Source organism: Papio anubis, chromosome 16 (genome assembly GCF_008728515.1).
Source record: "Papio anubis isolate 15944 chromosome 16, Panubis1.0, whole genome shotgun sequence".
Taxonomy (NCBI): Eukaryota; Metazoa; Chordata; class Mammalia; order Primates; family Cercopithecidae; genus Papio; species Papio anubis.
The window spans coordinates 24,856,355-24,874,077 of record NC_044991.1 but is presented as its reverse complement, the minus strand read 5'-3'; the positions used below and the strand labels follow the sequence as shown (position 1 = coordinate 24,874,077).

General features: G+C 40.7%; 1 protein-coding gene across 3 annotated transcripts in view; it reads left to right on the top strand.

The window, feature by feature from the left end:
* MYO18B (myosin XVIIIB) overlaps positions 1–17,723 on the top strand; it is a 297,367-nt gene that overhangs the window by 169,388 nt on the left and 110,256 nt on the right. For all 3 annotated transcript variants that reach the window (XM_031656039.1, XM_031656040.1, XM_031656038.1), the window contains exons 32-33: positions 1,011–1,121; positions 3,642–3,746. In XM_031656039.1, the coding sequence (XP_031511899.1) occupies positions 1,011–1,121; positions 3,642–3,746 (216 nt within the window). The remainder of the gene's footprint in view (positions 1–1,010; positions 1,122–3,641; positions 3,747–17,723) is intronic.

Below are 17,723 nucleotides of genomic sequence, written 5' to 3'. Positions count from 1 at the left end.
CACACAGTTCCAGCATTGTGCACAGATCTATGCCTGCTGCATGTGTTTTGGAGGTTCTTGTGTAAAGACCCAGCTCATTCATGGGATCACACCTCTTAATTATGTCAGGTTGCTGGGGAGGGAGGGGATAGTCTTTTCTGTTTTTGAAATAATGGGGAAAGAGAAAATAATGTTTATGTATCAGATACTGTGCTAGGTGCTTTATATCATCTCATTTAATTCTCATAGTAGCATTCTAAGACGGTTGTTTTCTACAGAGAAAGAGGACTAACCCAGAGGTAAAGTGAATTGTCTAAGATAACATTTTGGGCAAGTCATCTTCTTTTCCAGGCTTTCATGTCTTCATAAACTTTTGTCCTACCATTCGTCTACCTATCCACCCACCCAGAAAACCATCACTGATGCCTGCTCCAGGAATGAGAAATATGTTTCATCTTAAGAGTGTTGAGAAGGGAGCCAGGCACAGCGGCTCACGCTTGTAATAACAGCACTTTGGGAGGCCGAGGCAGGTGGATCACCTGAGGTCAGGAGTTTGGCACCAGCTTGATCAACATGGAGAAACCCCATTTCTACTAAAATACAAAAATTAGCCAGGCATGGTGGCACATGCCTACTTGGGAGGCTGAGGCAAGAGAATCGCTTGAACCCAGGAGGCGGAGGTTGCAGTGAGCCGAGATTGCGCCATTGCACTCCAGCCTGGGCAACAAGAGGGAGACTCCATCTCAAAAATAAAAAAGAAAGAGTGTTGAGAAGGATTCTGAGGCTGCATCTAAACTCAGTGGGAAAGTGTGATTGATATGTGATGTCTGTTATAAGCACAAGAATGGGTAGAGGCAATATTTAATCTATTTACCCACCATTGGTGACCTCCCAGGATGCCTAGGGAAATAACTTGACTCTCATTTATGTATTCCAACAATAAAAATGCAATTGGAATGCCAAGGATGACATGGAGGGCTTGGAGAGTTAGAGTGGGTCACCCTCACGTGCTGTCCTTGCTGTCCCCCCAGCTCCGCCAGCGGTTTGAGCTGGAGATCGAGCGGATGAAGCAGATGCACCAGAAGGACCGTGAGGACCAGGAGGAGGAACTGGAGGATGTCCGTCAGTCCTGCCAGAAGCGGGTATGTGAGCAGTGAACACAGCTGTACCGTTGGGTCCTGGAAGGTCTGGTATGGATGCCCTCTTCCTTAGAGTGATGAGGAGGACAGGGTCTGGGATCTGGGGACAAGCTCTTTCTGCAACCACCTGAGACCTTAGCATCGAGGTGCCTTCAAGGGTATAGGAGCGGAAATGCCTATCTTAAATAGGATCTTGGAACTTCCAGAAGCCTCTGGAACCATCCAGCATAATGGCTCAGAGATGTCTTCTAAGTCCCCGTAATGCCATGTGACTGATGCCAAGGACTTCTAAATTTCAATAATAGAATCAATTCTTTCTTACTATTTTCCTTACAAGTCAAACCATTTCTTAACATTTTATCCAAGGTCTTTGTAGCCATTCCAGTGTGCAAAAAAGGAATAACCCCTTGACATGTTATCTCCTAGAAGCCATCATTATTACTATTTTAAGTGTTCTTTTATAGCTGTCTTTCACTCTGTATACACATATGCAGATTTGCGGAGATACCATTTTCACTAAACGAGGCTATGCGGTTCTGAAGCCTGTTGTCTCCGCAGTTTTCATGGCCTCTTTTCGTGTCTGTAAATACAGATCTAACTTAGATGTTTAATGGCTTAACAGTTTTTCACCCAAAGCATGTCCTCAACTTATACAATAAATCCCCTATCATTGGACATTTAGGTTGTTTCCAGTTTTCTGCCCTTATAACTAGTGCTGAGATAAACATTCTTAGAGCTGTATTGACGGATGTGAATGTAGGGTCTACAAAGTGGAACTGCTGGAAAGCTTCGGGTTAAGCCTCGTTTAACAGGTTCTCGCATTATGGAGTACATAATCTATAATGACCTTCCCTCCCTTCTCATCCCCTGAATCATACCTGTGTACAGAGTACACTCAACTCTGCCTTGCTTGATGTATAGTTTTTGTTATTTTGTGTATTTTTCAACATGATTTTAGCTTTTCCAGTCTTTATTCTAAAACAGGTATAGAGTGCCTTGTATTTCTCTCACTCCTAAACGAAATTTTTGAAACGAACTTGCTTTCTATAGAAGTGACCATCAATCAGTACTTTTTCCCCACCTCCATGGGTAAGGAGACGGAAGCTCTCAGTCCCTGCCCATGTTTCTTCAGGTGAAGGTTGCATACATTTCTGGTTTATTCTAAGAATGCCTCAAAGTATGGTGTGTGCCCTCAGCCAGGGCTCCAGTGAGTTGGAGATGTGACCCAGACTCTCCGGAGGCTTTTCTCTGGATAGATTTATAAAAGGAGAGAGTGAAGTCAGAGAAAGGTGTTTTTCTCCTTATGACAAACACTGATATTGACTTCTCATTCCGGTGACTGCTCTGTCCAGTCTCTCTCTCACGTTGGCGGGAAATCAATAGTTAGTGACCTGGGTGGGAATGCTGGGGCTGTCTGGGGTGGCAGAAAGAGCTGGGGTCCGGGGACAGGACACTAACTCCTCTAAACAGCCACTAATTTCAGAGTATGCACTTTGGATTTTCCCTGGGACTTAGTTTGCCCACCCGTGAAATAGGATCTCTGATGGTATGAGGTGGAAATGGAGGATGGAGGGGATGAGATAAGGTACACAAGAGAGGCTGGTGGGGGTGGTCTGCAAAGCGCAGCCACAGTGGGGTATTTGCTTTAGTGGGAAATGTCTGTGTTGGCTGGGTAATTGCTGAGAAATCAGAGCCAGTTGCAAATTAAATGGGTTGCTTATAGTCAGATGTCTTAGTTCAGGCTGCTGTAGCAGAATCCCATTGTCTAGGTGGCTTAAATGATAACATTTATTTATCACAGTTCTGGAGGCTGGCAAATCTGAGATCAAGGTGCTGGCAGGTTCAGTGTCTGGCGAGGGCTCTCTTCCTGGCTTCCAGACCACCACCTCCTGTTTGTAGACTCACATGACGGAGAAAGAGAGAGAGGAAGACAGCTCTCTGGTTCTCTTCAGGCACTCACCCCACCGTGAAAATTCCACCTTCATGGCTTCATCTAAACCTAATTACCTCCTTAAGGCCCCACCTCCAGATACCACTGCACTGAGGGTTAGGGTTTCACCATATGAATTTTGGAGACGGCCACATATAGTTTATAACACCAAAAAATCTCAAATGCAACTTCTTTTATTGCATCATTGTGTATTGATGCATTTTTGATATGTTGGTCATAATATTGTGCAGAGCCTTTAAAAATCAGAGTGCAAAGACTTGCAAATATTCAACTGTGGCCTTGGCTACAGGAGGGAGGCATCTGTTCTATTGGGGACCTGGGGGAGGGGGTTTCACAGTCAATGGCGAGAGGTTCCCCATCATTGACCAGCCCTCCCTTCTGTTGTCCAGCCCCCAAGCTTTTAGGCTCTTAAGTTCTCCTACAGAGACACCACCTGCCAATCACTAGGGCAGGCTCATGGAACAAAGCCACAAGCTCTACGTTTTTCCTCCTCCTGAGGGTCCTTGCCTTGTGGGGTTTGTCCGGATGGAGTTCATTTACCCTGTGTATGCTTCCGCTCTGTGTATCCACAGCTCCGTCAGCTGGAAATGCAGCTGGAGCAAGAATATGAAGAGAAGCAGATGGTCCTCCATGAGAAGCAAGATTTGGAAGGCTTGATCGGAACCCTCTGTGACCAGGTAAGGGGGAGACATCGGCAGACATTCAGGAGTGCCTCAGGGACCTATTTGAGAGACGGACTCATGGGAAGAACAGCTTGAGGGATACCCTCTCCTCCATCAGCTCTGTTCCCACCATATTCACTGGCTCTTCAAAGAGAACTTCAGGTGCCTGCAAACAGCAGGGTTTTTGTAAGAACCCATGGGGAATAAACAGAGTGCCTCCAGCCAGGAGCGATGGAGGAGGCTGTCTTTGCCTTCAGCAGCTGTTGGGATCAGAGTGTAGACAGTCCTTCCTTTAAGGGGATGTGTGTGAATGGCCACTGCACACATGACTGCCCTCCTGAGAACATGACATTTGCTAGAAGCAGTCAGCCTTGGAGCCAGGCAAATGTAGCTTTAAGCCTCGGAGGGACCACTTCTGTCTACACGGCTTTGAGTGAGCTAGTTAACCACTCCGAGCTTCTGGAGAGCAGAGCCTTATGGGGTTGTGGCTATTACTGTACACCAGGGTTCTCAACCGCCCGTCAGTGTACACCAGGGTCCTCAACTGCACCACTATGAACATCTGGAGCTGGATCATTCCTTGAGGTAGAGGGGCTGTCCTGTGCATTGTGGGATATTGTGCAGTATCCCTGACCTCTACCCACCACATTGTGGTAGCACACACCTCAGTTGTGACCACCAAAAATGTCTAGACATTGCCCAGTGTCCTTTGGGGAAAAGAAATCAACTTCCCTCACTACTGAGAACTGTTGCTTTACTAATGTAGCCAGCAGAGCTCAGAGCCAGCTTCCGATTTCAGAATTGCAAGGAATGGCTCTTCCACCTCCCAGATACTCTATTCCCTTCCTGTGCTGCTGTTACATGAAATCCCAGCGCTGGAGAGAAATACCTGTGGTTTCTATGATTTCTTTTAAAGTATCAAAGGAGTGTATTTTAATGTATTTGCTTAACATGGGCCCCATGTCTATTAATTAGTAATGGTCTTGTTATCAATATCCTTCCCTAGATTCACTAACTTTATTCACAAAACAACGTGGGTCCACTTCAGATGATCATCTTGGGCAGCCATGCCTTGGACAAAATAAATGCTTATTATGTATTGAAAAACAAATTGATTTAGTGAGTGATTTCCACAGCAGGGACATCACAGCAGCAAGAGTAAGAGTTGGAAACTGAGGGAGTCGATATAATCTTCCTTCGTCTCTGGGTTTTCTAATTTTCCAGCCAAGAAATTGGGACCATTGAATTCAGAGTCATTGAGGTGGCTTTCCTTCAGCATCAGGGCGAGAGCACAGCCCAGTACCAGATTCTAGAATGACAGTGGGCAATCACTGGGAGAAGGCTGCATTCTATTCAGCACAGTTTGAGAAAACAGAATAGATAATCTAATAAAGCCAGGTTTTTATACATACTGCAAAAATAAATTTTACATGTAAAGAGAAGGTAAGTTTAGATGAATAAAAAGCCAGCTTTGTGTTAGTCACCAAACTGGATCCTTTTAATAAACTAGCACGTTTGATGATTTTAAGTGTTTTTGTTATGACCTTTGCCAAACCCATGGAAAAGCAGAACAAATAATGTAATTGGTGTTTATGAATCAAGCTGTCAGGGTTCACATAAATTAACATTTTACCACTTCTTATTCAGATGTTTTTAAGGAAACAAAACATTTTAAGAACGGTTGGTGGCCTCTTTACGTCCCTTCCTAATCTCACTCCTGGCTCTGCTTTCCTCTTTCTTTCCTCCCTCCCCAGATGAAACCATTCCCTGGGGTTTGAAGTGTATAATTCCCCTGAATGTATATTTCAACTTCAGCCACAGGTAGCAATATGGTTCTGCACTTTACTTTGTCCCCTTCTATATTATGTTTTTGAGATTAGTCCATAATGATACATGCAGCTCTAATTAATTCATTTAATTTCCACGCAGCATTCATTTTTAAAAATCTCCTTCTTCTATTGGTGGGTAGTTAGTTACTTCCACCCTAAAACCCAAAACTGCAATGCATAGTCTCATATCTGTCTCACTGTGCACACGGGCGAGAGTCTCTCCAGGGTATGGAGCTGAAAGAGGAATTGCTGGCTCCTGGGAATGTACAATTTGGGAATTATTAAATATCGCTCAGATTGTTCCCCAAAGTGATTGCAGCAGTTTCCACTGTCACTAGACGTGTCTTGAGATTTTACTTCTTCACGTCCCTACCAACGTGCGGCACTGTCAGACATCTTTAAACATTTTTTCCAGGCATCGGGTGCTAAATGGTATTGCATGGCCCTCATTGCTAGGGATGCTGTGCATTTTTCACATGTTGGTTGTGGCCTTTTCTTATGTGAATTGCCTATTCATAGAATTTTGTCTCATTTTTCTCTATTGATCGTTCATGACCTTTATACAAGATGCGAATCCATTTTTGGTTATGTATTTTACAAATATCTCCTACACTATGCATAATTGTTTCACTTTGTTTATAATGTCCTTAGCTTAATAAAAAATATTTTTAATATAGTCGTGTTAACCATGTTTTATGGTTTGTGCTTTTATATCTTAAGATACTCTTCTTTTATTATTATTATTATTATTATTTTTTTGAGATGGAGTCTCGCTCTGTCACCCAGGTTAGAGTGCAGTGGCTGGATCTCAGCTCACTGCAAGCTCCGCCTCCTGGGTTTACACCATTCTCCTGCCTCAGCTTCCCGAGTAGCTGGGACTACAGGTGCCCGTCACCTCGCCTGGCTAGTTTTTTTTTGTATTTTTTTTAGTAGAGATGGGGTTTCACCGTGTTAGCCAGGATGGTCTCGATCTCCTGACCTTGTGATCCGCCTGTCTTGGCCTCCCAAAGTGCTGGGATTGCAGGCTTGAGCCACTGCGCCCGGCCACTTTATTATTATTTTACTTTAAGTTGTAGGGTACATGTGCACAACGTACAGGTTTGTTATATATGTATACATGTGCCATGTTGGTGTGCTGCACCCATTAACTTGTCATTTACATTAGGTATATCTTCTAATGCTATCCTTCCCCCCTCCCCCCTCCCCACAATAGGCCCCAGTGTGTGATGTTGCCCTTCCTGTGTCCAAGTGATCTCATTGTTCAATTCCTACCTATAAATGAGAACATGTGGTGTTTGGTTTTCTGTTCTTGTGATAGTTTGCTGAGAATGATGGTTTCCAGCTGCATCCATGTCCCTACAAAAGACATGAACTCATCCTTTTTTATGGCTGCATAGTATTCCATGGTGTATATGTGCCCCATTTTCTTAATCCAGTCTGTCACTGATGGACATTTGGGTTGATTCTAAGTCTTTGCTATTGTGAATAGTGCTGCAATAAACATAACGTGTGCATGTGTCTTTATAGCAGCATGATTTATAATCCTTTGGGTATATACCCAGTAATGGGATGGCTGGGTGAAATGGTATTTCTAGTTCTAGATCCTTGAGGAATTGCCACACTGTCTTCCAAATGGTTGAACTAGTTTACAGTCCCACCAACAGTGTCAAAGTGTTCCTATTTCTCCACATCCTCTCCAGCGTCTGTTGTTTCCTGATTTTTTAATGATTGCCATTCTAACTGGTGTGAGATGTTATCTCATTGTGGTTTTGATTTGCATTTCTCTGATGGTGAGTGATGATGAGCATTTTTTTTCATGTGTCTGTTGGCTGTATGAATGTCGTCTTTTGAGAAGTGTCTGTTCATATCCTTTGCCCACTTTTTGATGGGGTTGTTTTTTTCTTGTAAATTTGTTTGAGTTCTTTATAGGTTCTGGATATTAGCTCCTTGTCAGATGAGTAGATTGCAAAAATTTTCTCCCATTCTGTAGGTTACCTGTTCACTCTGATGGTAGTTTCTTTTGCTGTGCAGAAGCTCTTTAGTTTAATTAGATCCCATTTGTCAATTTTGGCTTTTGCCATTGCTTTTGGTGTTTTAGACATGAAGTCCTTGCCCATGCCTATGTCCTGAATGGTATTCCCTAGGTTTTCTTCTAGGGTTTTTATGGTTTTAGGTCTAACATTTAAGTCTCTAATCCATCTTGAATTAATTTTCGTATAAGGAGTAAGGAAAGGATCCAGTTTCAGCTTTCTACTTATGGCTAGCCAATTTTCCCAGCACCATTTATTAAATAGGGAATCCTTTCCCCGTTTCTTTTTTTTGTCAGGTTTGTCAAAGATCAGATGGCTGTAGATGTGTAGTATTGTTTCTGAGGGCTCTGTTCCATTGGTCTATATCTCTGTTTTGGTACCAGTACCATGCTGTTTTGGTTACTGTAGCTTTGTAGTATAGTTTGAAGTCAGGTAGCGTGATGCCTCCAGCTTTGTTCTTTTGACTTAGGATTGTCTTGGCAATGCAGGGTCTTTTTTGGTTCCATATGAACTTTAAAGCAGTTTTTTCCAATTATGTGAAGGAAGTCATTGGTAGCTTAATGGGGATGGCATTGAATCTATAAATTACCTTGGGCAGTATGGCCATTTTCACAATATTGATTCTTCCTTTCCATGAGCATGGTATGTTCTTCCATTTGTTTGTGTCCTCTTTTATTTCACTGAGCAGTGGTTTGTAGTTCTCCTTGAAGAGGTCCTTCACATCCCTTGTAAGTTGGATTCCTAGGTATTTTATTCTCTTTGAAGCTTTGTGAATGGGAGTTCATTCATGATCTGGCTTTCTGTTTGTCTGTTACTGGTGTATAAGAATGCTTGTGATTTCTGCACATTGATTTTGTATCCTGAGACTTTGCTGAAGTTGCTTATCAGCTTAAGGAGATTTTGGGCTGAGACGATGGGGTTTTCTAAATATGTAATCATGTCATCTGTAAACAGGAACAATTTAACTTCTTCTTTTCCTAACTGAATACCCTTTATTTCTTTATCTTGCCTGATTGCCCTAGCCAGAACTTCCAACACTATGTTGAATAGGAGTGGTGAGAGAGGGCATCCCTGTCTTGTGCCAGTTTTCAAAAGGAATGCTTCCAGTTTTTGCCCATTCAGTATGATATTGGCTGTGGGTTTGTCATAAATAGCTCTTATTATTTTGAGATATGTTCCATCAATACTGAATTTATTGAGAGTTTTTAGCACGAAGGGCTGTTGAATTTTGTCAAAGGCCTTTTCTGCATCTATTGAGATAATCATGTGGTTTTTGTCTTTGGTTCTGTTTATATGCTGGATTACGTTTATTGATTTGCATATGTTGAACCAGCCTTGCATCCCAGGGATGAAGCCCACTTGATCATGGTGGATAAGCTTTTTGATGTGCTGCTGGATTTGGTTTGCCAGTATTTTATTGAGGATTTTTGCATTGATGTTCATCAGGGATATTGGCCTAAAATTCTCTTTTTTTGTTGTGTCTCTGCCAGGCTTTGGTATCAGGATGGTGTTGGCCTCATAAAATGAGTTAGGGAGGATTCCCTCTTTTTCTACTGATTGGAATAGTTTCAGAAGGAATGGTACCAGCTCCTCCTTGTATCTCTGGTAGAATTTGGCTGTGAATCCGTCTGATCCTGGACTTTTTTTGGTTGGTAGGCTATTAATTATTGCCTCCATTTCAGAGCCTGCTATTTGTCTATTCAGGGATTCAACTTCTTCCTGGTTGAGTCTTGGGAGAGTGTAAGTGTCCAGGAAATTATCCATTTCTTCTAGGTTTTGCGTAGAGGTGTTTATAGTACTCTCTGATGATAGTTTGTATTTCTGTGGGGTTGGTGGTGATATCCCCTTTATCATTTTTTATTGTGTCTATTTGATTCTTCTCTCTTTTCTTCTTTATTAGTCTTGCTAGCAGTCTGTCAATTTTGTTGATCTTTTCAAAAAACCAGGTCTGATTTTTTGGAGTGTTTTTTGTGTCTCTATCTCCTTCAGTTCTGCTCTGATCTTAGTTATTTCTTGCCTTCTGCTAGCTTTTGAATGTGTTTGCTCTCGCTTCTCTAGTTCTTTTAATTGTGATGTTAGGGTGTCAATTTTAGATCTTTCCTGCTTTCTCTTGTGGGCATTTAGTGCTATAAATTTCCCTCTACACACTGCTTTAAATGTGTCCCAGAGATTCTGGTATGTTGTATCTTTGTTCTCATTGGTTTCAAAGAACATCTTTATTTCCGCCTTCATTTTGTTATGTACCCAGTAGTCATTCAGGAGCAGGTTGTTCAGTTTCCATATAATTGAGCGGTTTTGATTGAGTTTCTTAGTCCTGAGTTCTAGTTTGATTGCACTGTGGTCTGAGAGACAGTTTGTTATAATTTCTGTTCTCTTACATTTGCTGAGGAGTGCTTTATTTCCAACTATGTGGTCAAGTTTGGAATAAGTGCGATGTGGTGCTGAGAAGAATGTATATTCTGTTGATTTGGGGTGGAGAGTTCTGTAGATGTCTATTAGGTCTGCTTGGTGCAGAGTTGAGTTCAATTCCTGGATATCCTTGTTAACTTTCTGTCTCGTTGATCTGTCTAATGTTGGCAGTGGGGTGTTAAAGTCTCCCATTATTATTGTATGGGAGTCTAAGTCTCTTTGTAAGTCTCTAAGGACTTGCTTTATGAATCTGGGTGCTCCTGTATTGGGTGCATATATATTTAGAATAGTTAGCTCTTCCTGATGAATTGATCCCTTTACCATTATGTAATAGCCTTCTTTGTCTCTTTTGATCTTTGATAGTTTAAAGTCTGTTTTATCAGAGACTAGTATTGCAACCCCTGCTTTTTTTTTGTTTTCCATTTGCTTGGTAGATCTTCCTCCATCCCTTTATTTTGAGCCTATGTGTGTCTCTGCATGTGAGATGGGTCTCCTGAATACAGCAGACTGATGGGTCTTGACTCTTTATCCAATTTGCCAGTCTGTGTCTTTTAATTGGACCAGTTAGTCCATTTGCATTTAAGATTAATATTGTTATGTGTGAACTTGATCCTGTCATTATGATATTAGCTGGTTATTTTGCTCATTAGTTGATGCAGTTTCTTCCTAGCATCGATGGACTTTACATTTTGGCATGTTTTGCAATGGCTAGTACTGGTTGTTCCTTTCCATGTTTAGTGCTTCCTTCAGGATCTCTTGTAGGGCAGGCCTGGTGGTGACAAAATCTCTAAGCATTTGCTTGTCTGTAAAGGATTTTATTTCTCCTTCACTTACGAAACTTAGTTTGGCTGGATATGAAATTCTGGGCTGAAAATTCTTTTCTTTAAGAATGTTGAATATTGGCCCCCACTCTCTTCTGGCTTGCAGAGTTTCTGCTGAGAGATCTGCTGTTAGTCTGATGGGCTTCCCTTTGTGGGTAACCCGACCTTTCTCTCTGGCTGCCCTTAACATTTTTTCCTTCATTTCAACTTTGGTAAATCTGACAATTATGTGTCTTGGAGTTGCTCTTCTCGAGGAGTATCTTTGTGGCATTCTCTGTATTTCCTGAATTTGAATGTTGGCCTGCCTTACTAGGTTGGGGAAGTTCTCCTGGATGATATCCTACAGAGTGTTTTCCAACTTGGTTCCATTTTCCCCGTCACTTTCAGGCACACCAATCAGACGTAGATTTGGTCTTTTCACATAATTCCATATTTCTTGGAGACTTTGTCCATTTCTTTTTACTCTTTTTTCCCTACACTTCTCTTCTCGCTTCATTTCATTCATTTGATCTTCAATCACTGATACTCTTTCTTCCAGTTGATCGAGTTGGTTACTGAAGCTTGCGCATTTGTCACGTAGTTCTCGTGTTATGGTTTTCATCTCTATCAGTTCTTTTAAGGTCTTCTCTCATTGATTATTCTAGTTATCCATTCATCCATTCTTTTTTCAAGGTTTTTAGTTTCTTTGTGCTGGTTCTGTAGTTCCTCCTTTAGCTCTGAGAAGTTTGATCGACTGAAGCCTTCTTCTCTCAACTCATCAAAGTCATTCTCCATCTAGCTTTGTTCCATTGCTGGCAATGAGCTGCGTTCCTTTGGAGGGGGAGACGTGCTCTGATTTTTTGAATTTCCAGCTTTTCTGCACTGCTTTTTCCCCATCTTTGTGGTTTTATCTGCCTTTGGTCTTTGATGATGGTGATGTACTGATGGGGTTTTGGTGTGGGTGTCCTTTCTGTTTGTTAGTTTTCCTTCTAACAGTCAGGACCCTCAGCTGCAGGTCTGTTGGAATTTGCTTGAGGTCCACTCCAGACCCTGTTTGCCTGGGTATCAGCAGCGGAGGATGCAGAAGATAGAATATTGATGAACAGCGAGTGTTGCTGTCTGATTGTTACTCTGGAAACTTCGTCTCAGGGGTGTACCCAGCAGTGTGAGGTGTGAGGTGTCGGTCTGCACCTCAGTTGAAAATGCAGAAATCACCCGTCTTCTGTGTTGCTCATGCTGTGAACTGGAGGCTGGAACTGTTCCTATTCGGCCATCTTCAAGATACTCTTCTTTAACTGAGTTCATAGAACTGTCATCATGTGTCTTAGTAGTTCTAAAGTATTGCTTTTGACTTTTTTTTTTTTTTGAGACAGAGTCTCGCTCTGTCACCCAGGCTGGGGTGCAGTGGTGCGATCTTAGCTCACTGCAAGCTCCGCCTCCCGGGTTCACACCATTCTCCTGTCTCAGCCTCCTGAGCAGCTGGGACTACAGGCACCCGCTGCCTATAGTCCCATTGAGGCAACAAAGATCTCAACAAATTTAAAAAATAGTTATGCTTTCTATGTCTTGTTTCTTTTTCTTACCTTATTTCATTTGCTTGGGCCTCCAGTATAAGATTGAATGGTAGAGAAAGATGTTTGACATCCTTTTCTTGTTCCTGACCTTAATAGGAGTGCTTCTAAAGTTTTGTGATATACATATTTGCAGTGTATTTGGTAATTACAGTGATGCATTGCTTAGTGACAGAGATACTTTCTGAGAGATGCATCATTAGACAATTTCATCATTGTGGGAACATCCTAGAGTGCATTCACACAAACCTAAATGGGATAGCCTTCTACACACCTAGGCTATCTGATATAGTCCATTGCTCCTGGGGTACAAACCTGTACAGCATGTTACTGTACCGAGTTTGGTAGGCAATTGTGACACAGTGGTAAGTATTTGTGTACCTAAACATATCTCAACATAGAAAAGGTACAGCAAAAGTATGGTATTATAAGTTTATGGGACCACCATTGTATATACAGTCCCTCACTGATGGAAATGTAATGTGGCATGTAACTGTAACTTTAATAAGGTTAAATCACTCTTGTATTTGTAATTTTCTTTTTTTTTTTTTTTTTTTTGAGACAGAGTCTTGCTCTGTCGCCCAGGCTGGAGTGCAGTGGCGCAATCTCGGCTCACTGCAAGCTCCGCCTCCCAGGTTCACGCCATTCTCCTGCCTCAGCCTCCTGAGTAGCTGGGACTACAGGCGCCCGCCCCCGCGCCCGGCTAATTTTTTGTATTTTTAGTAGAAACGGGGTTTCACCGTGGTCTCGATCTCCTGACCTTGTGATCCGCCCGCCTCGGCCTCCCAAAGTGCTGGGATTACAGGCGTGAGCCACCGCGCCCGGCCTTGTAATTTTCTAATATCTTAAAAAAGATGTTTTATTATTGAATATTGTGTGCTTTTTCTGCAATTGTTGTTAATCTGATGACCTATCTGAATCTATTAATGTAGTATATTTTAGATATTTAATGTATCCTGATGTATTTCCCAGATAAACCTTTCTTAGTGTCATATGTTTTCAATACATGGCTCTTTTGGATTGCTACCAGTTTATTGAGAGTTTATTTAGGATTTTTGAAACCAGGCACATAAGTAAGATTGGTTTGTAATTTTTTTCTCTTAGACTTTGCCAAGTGTTATACTAATCTCATAAAATGAGTTCACAACTATTTCTGAGACAATTTTTTGTAAAATTTGGATCATGCAGTTCTTGCAAATTTGATACAATTTGCTTGTAACCCTATTTGATTACTGTGCCAAAATGCTGTAATCATAACTGAACACAAATTCAGGTATAATTCTTTTCCTTACTGAGTGAACTTTGGTAACTAAAATGTTTCTAGACATTTATTATTTCATCTAATTTTTCAAATAGGTTGACATAAAAAATGTTCATGATATTTTGTTATTAAAAAAATTCTACTGTATCAGATTATTTTCTTTTTAATCATAATGTTTACTTTTGAGTTTTTTGTGGTTAATGATGATTAGTCTTGTTAGAGTTTTATGTGTAATCCCTTCAAATAACCTGCTTTTGTTTTATTGCTTCTTTGTTGTGTATTTGTTTCTTTTTCCTTCTTTTTTCCGCTGATTAGTTTTTTGTTTTTTCTGTGTGTTTGTTTGTTTGTTTGTTTGTTTGTTTTTTGAAATGGAGTCTCACTCTGTCGCCCAGGCTGGAGTGCAGTGGCGCGATCTCAGCTCACTGCAAGCCCCTCTCCTGGGGTGACGTCATTCTCCTGCCTCAGCCTCCCAAGTAGCTGGGACTACAGGCTCCCACCACCACGCCCGGTTAATCTTTTGTATTTTTAGTAGAGACAGGGTTTCACCATGTTAGCCAGGATGGTCTCGATCTCCTGACCTCATGATCCACAAGCCTTGGCTCCCAAAGTGCTGAGATTACTGGCGTGAGCTACCGTGCCCGGCCCCATTGGTTTAGATTTTTGTTCTTGGTCTTCAGTTTTAGTATTAAAATGTTTGACTCACCTTCAATATTTTGTTTCCCACTTAAAATGTTTTCTTTTAAGTACATTTAAGATAATACATTTACCTGGAATTGCTGTTTTAGCGCCATCTACTAAGTGTTTTGTCTTATCTTTTGTTCTTTTTTCTTTTAACCTGTAAGCTATCTAGAACTCGAGTTTCAAGTTTATTAACATTTAGGATGATGATTTAGGATAGAATAACTTTCTATTGTTAATTTTTAATTTAAGGGCACTTTGGATAGATAACATGGTAGAATGCATAACATCTTTTCTTTGAAATTGTAGAGATCTCTTTGTTGCTCTAGTTATTGGTAGAGTTTAATAAACTATTGTGTGTGGCTGGGCACAGTGGCTCACACCTGTAATCCCAGCACTTTGGGAGGCCAAGATGGGCAGATCATTTGAGATCAGGAGTTTGAGACCAGCCTGACCAACACGGTGAAACCCTGCCTCTACTAAAAATATAAAAATTGGCCAGGTGTTGTGGTGGGCACCTGTAATCCCAGCTGCTCAGGAGGCTGAGGCATGAGAATCACTAGAACCCAGGAGGCAGAGGTTGTAGTGAGCCAGGATCACACCACTGCCCTCCAACCTGGGTGACAGAGTGAGACCTTTTCTCAAAAACAAAAATAAAACCAAAGAAACAAAAATGAACTATTGAGTGGAAAATAATGTAACTGTTTATGAGGCACAGGGTTCTCTATGTGGCAAATAAATCAAGCTTGTTAATTTTTTATTTCAACATTATATACAAATGTAAAAGCATAAGCCATAAAGAAAAGTTTTAAAATACATGATTATGTATTTTTAAAAACTACCTCCTGTTAACTTTGGTTTTGAGTTCTTGATCAGTTTCTGAGAGAGTCCTGTTATATCCTTACCATGAGAGTTGTTCTTCCAAGTTTTGTTAACAATTCTGTCATAGTTTCTCTTTATGTATTTATGGTTATATATTTAGGTGCATCTAAGTTTTGCATTGCTTTATTTTCTTGAAGATCTTTGCTTCGATTCTTACCTGGTGTCTTTCTTTCTCCATGAGTGAGTTTTGCCTTATTTTATTTTGCTTGATTTATTTTAGTCAGTTTACCTGCAAAACTTTTTTCTATTTCATTTTGAAGATTTGTAGGGGAGTGTGTGTGTGTGTATGCGTGCATGTTCATGTGTTTTCTTTAAACAGCTGGATAATTTCAATGCAATATTTTAGTCTAGCTTTTCATATAAAAATTTAATTTATTTACATATGTTATAATGACTGATATATTTGAAACTATTTTGTATTATCTTATTTTGTGTTTTTTTAGTTTCATGTTCCTTTACATTGCTCTCCCTCTATTGCTTTCCTACTTTTAGATAGATTGATGTTTCCTGTGTTCTCTTTTGAACTATTGGTTCAGAAGCTACAAACTTTATTTCTGTTTGTTTGGTTGTTACTCATAAATTTCAAGATACATGCTTAATCATATTTTTTTACCAACATTAATTTTCACAGTAATGCTGTGGGTTAGATATTATTATTTCCTTCATATAAATGAAAGAAGTAAGGCTCGGAAAAGTAAAGCAACTTGCCCAGGATTGCCTAGCAAGTTAGTACCCTAGGAAGATTCTAAATGAGGTCTATATTATTTGAATGTCTATCATTTTAAAAACCTATTATGATTCTGCTTAAAAGCAATAAGGTCCACTTAGCTAGAACCATATTTTTGTGGACCATCTTTTTTTCATCGTGTTCTCAGGCAGCCAGTTCTGCCATTAATTTGTGAAACCCTTAGCAACATGCATTCTCTCTCCAAGCCTCAATTTCCCCATCTGTAAAGTGGTTTGATTATCCCTAACAGCACGTCTAGATCATATTTTAATAGTGCTTGGAGATTCTTTTGACAATGGACGTTTAACAAGTTCCCCAAATAATTTGCCTTTATGATAAATGGTGAACCAACTAAGACTGCAATATAGTTACTCATAACAACACTAAACATCATGTAGATTTATTGGTTAATTATTAACCATCTTTATCAAAGTTTGAATCTTTGTGCTACAAAATGGAAACTCGCAGCATGACATTTATTTCCCATTAACCTAATGAGTGGTATTTTTTGCCCTCCTCGCTTGTAGCCATTTATTATAAATGGGAGGATGACTGGTCTGAGATTTTCTTGTGAATTTTGTTTGCAGTGCTTCCTCTGAAAAGTGCCAGCATTTTCAGGGCCTTTCAGGCAGTGAAGATCGTAGAATCTGAGCCATCTCTACTGCATGGTCAGTGTCAACATCAGGGAATGTCCCTGATGCTAACTCGCCCCACAGGAGAATGAAAGGCACTCTAGGGTATGGGCAAAACAAAAACAGACACAAATATAAGAAATGTGCAAAGCCCACTGCCTAAGCGTAATCATGGTAAGAGTCTGGGTTCTAGAGTAAGTAAATCTGGGTTCATGAAGCAGCTCCACTAGGCACTGTGGTGCAATGGTTAGAGACTTACATCCTAATGCTGAGCTGCCTGGATTCAGATCTCTGCATAGCCACTTAGTAGCAGTATGACGTTGGGCAGATCATTTGCTCTTTCATATCAGTTGTTCCTCCATGTAAGAGCCGTTTTTGGAAAACCTCTTTCACTTTGTAACCTGCCCCCCACCCACTCCAGGGTTTTATACCCTCATGGCAACCACCCAGAAATGCACAGCCCAGATTGTTTCTCGCCTCTCTGCCTCTACTCATTAAGTGCCTTCTACCTAAAACATCCTGCCTCTACCTCCCCTCGCTAGCGGTAGCTACCTTCTACTTCCCAATTCCATCCCAGCCTGAGCTGGATAATGCTCTTCTGTGCTCCCATGATGTATTTTTTTCAGAATTAAAGACTAAAACACACCTATCTAATGGTATATTTTACTAAAATTACCACTCTCCAGCCAGAAAAGCTGGATTCATATTCCAACTCTGCCACTTACTAGCTGTGTGAACTGAGGCAAATTACCTCATCTTTGCAAACTTCAGTTTCATTATCTGTAAAATGGGAATCATAATACTATACACCTCATCGATTCATCATGATGACTAAATGCATTAATAGCTATAAAGTGTTTAGAATAGTATATGACACTTAGAAAGTGTCTATAAATGTAAGCTATTACTACATTTGTAAAGGCAATAGTAATAAGGTCTGTTTAAGGAGATTGTCACAGGAGTTAAATGCAATAACACGTGACAAAGAGCCTGGCACAATGCCCAGCCCTCAGTTCAGCAGATGAGACTGTGTGTGTGTGTGTGTGTGTGTGTGTGTGTAATAGAACAGCATTTTGAACCTACCAAAACAATACATTTCAGATATAAAGACCATATTCTAAGAACCAACTTGTTTGTCAAAGAATTCAAAACCAGCAGTGGAGAAATAGAAAT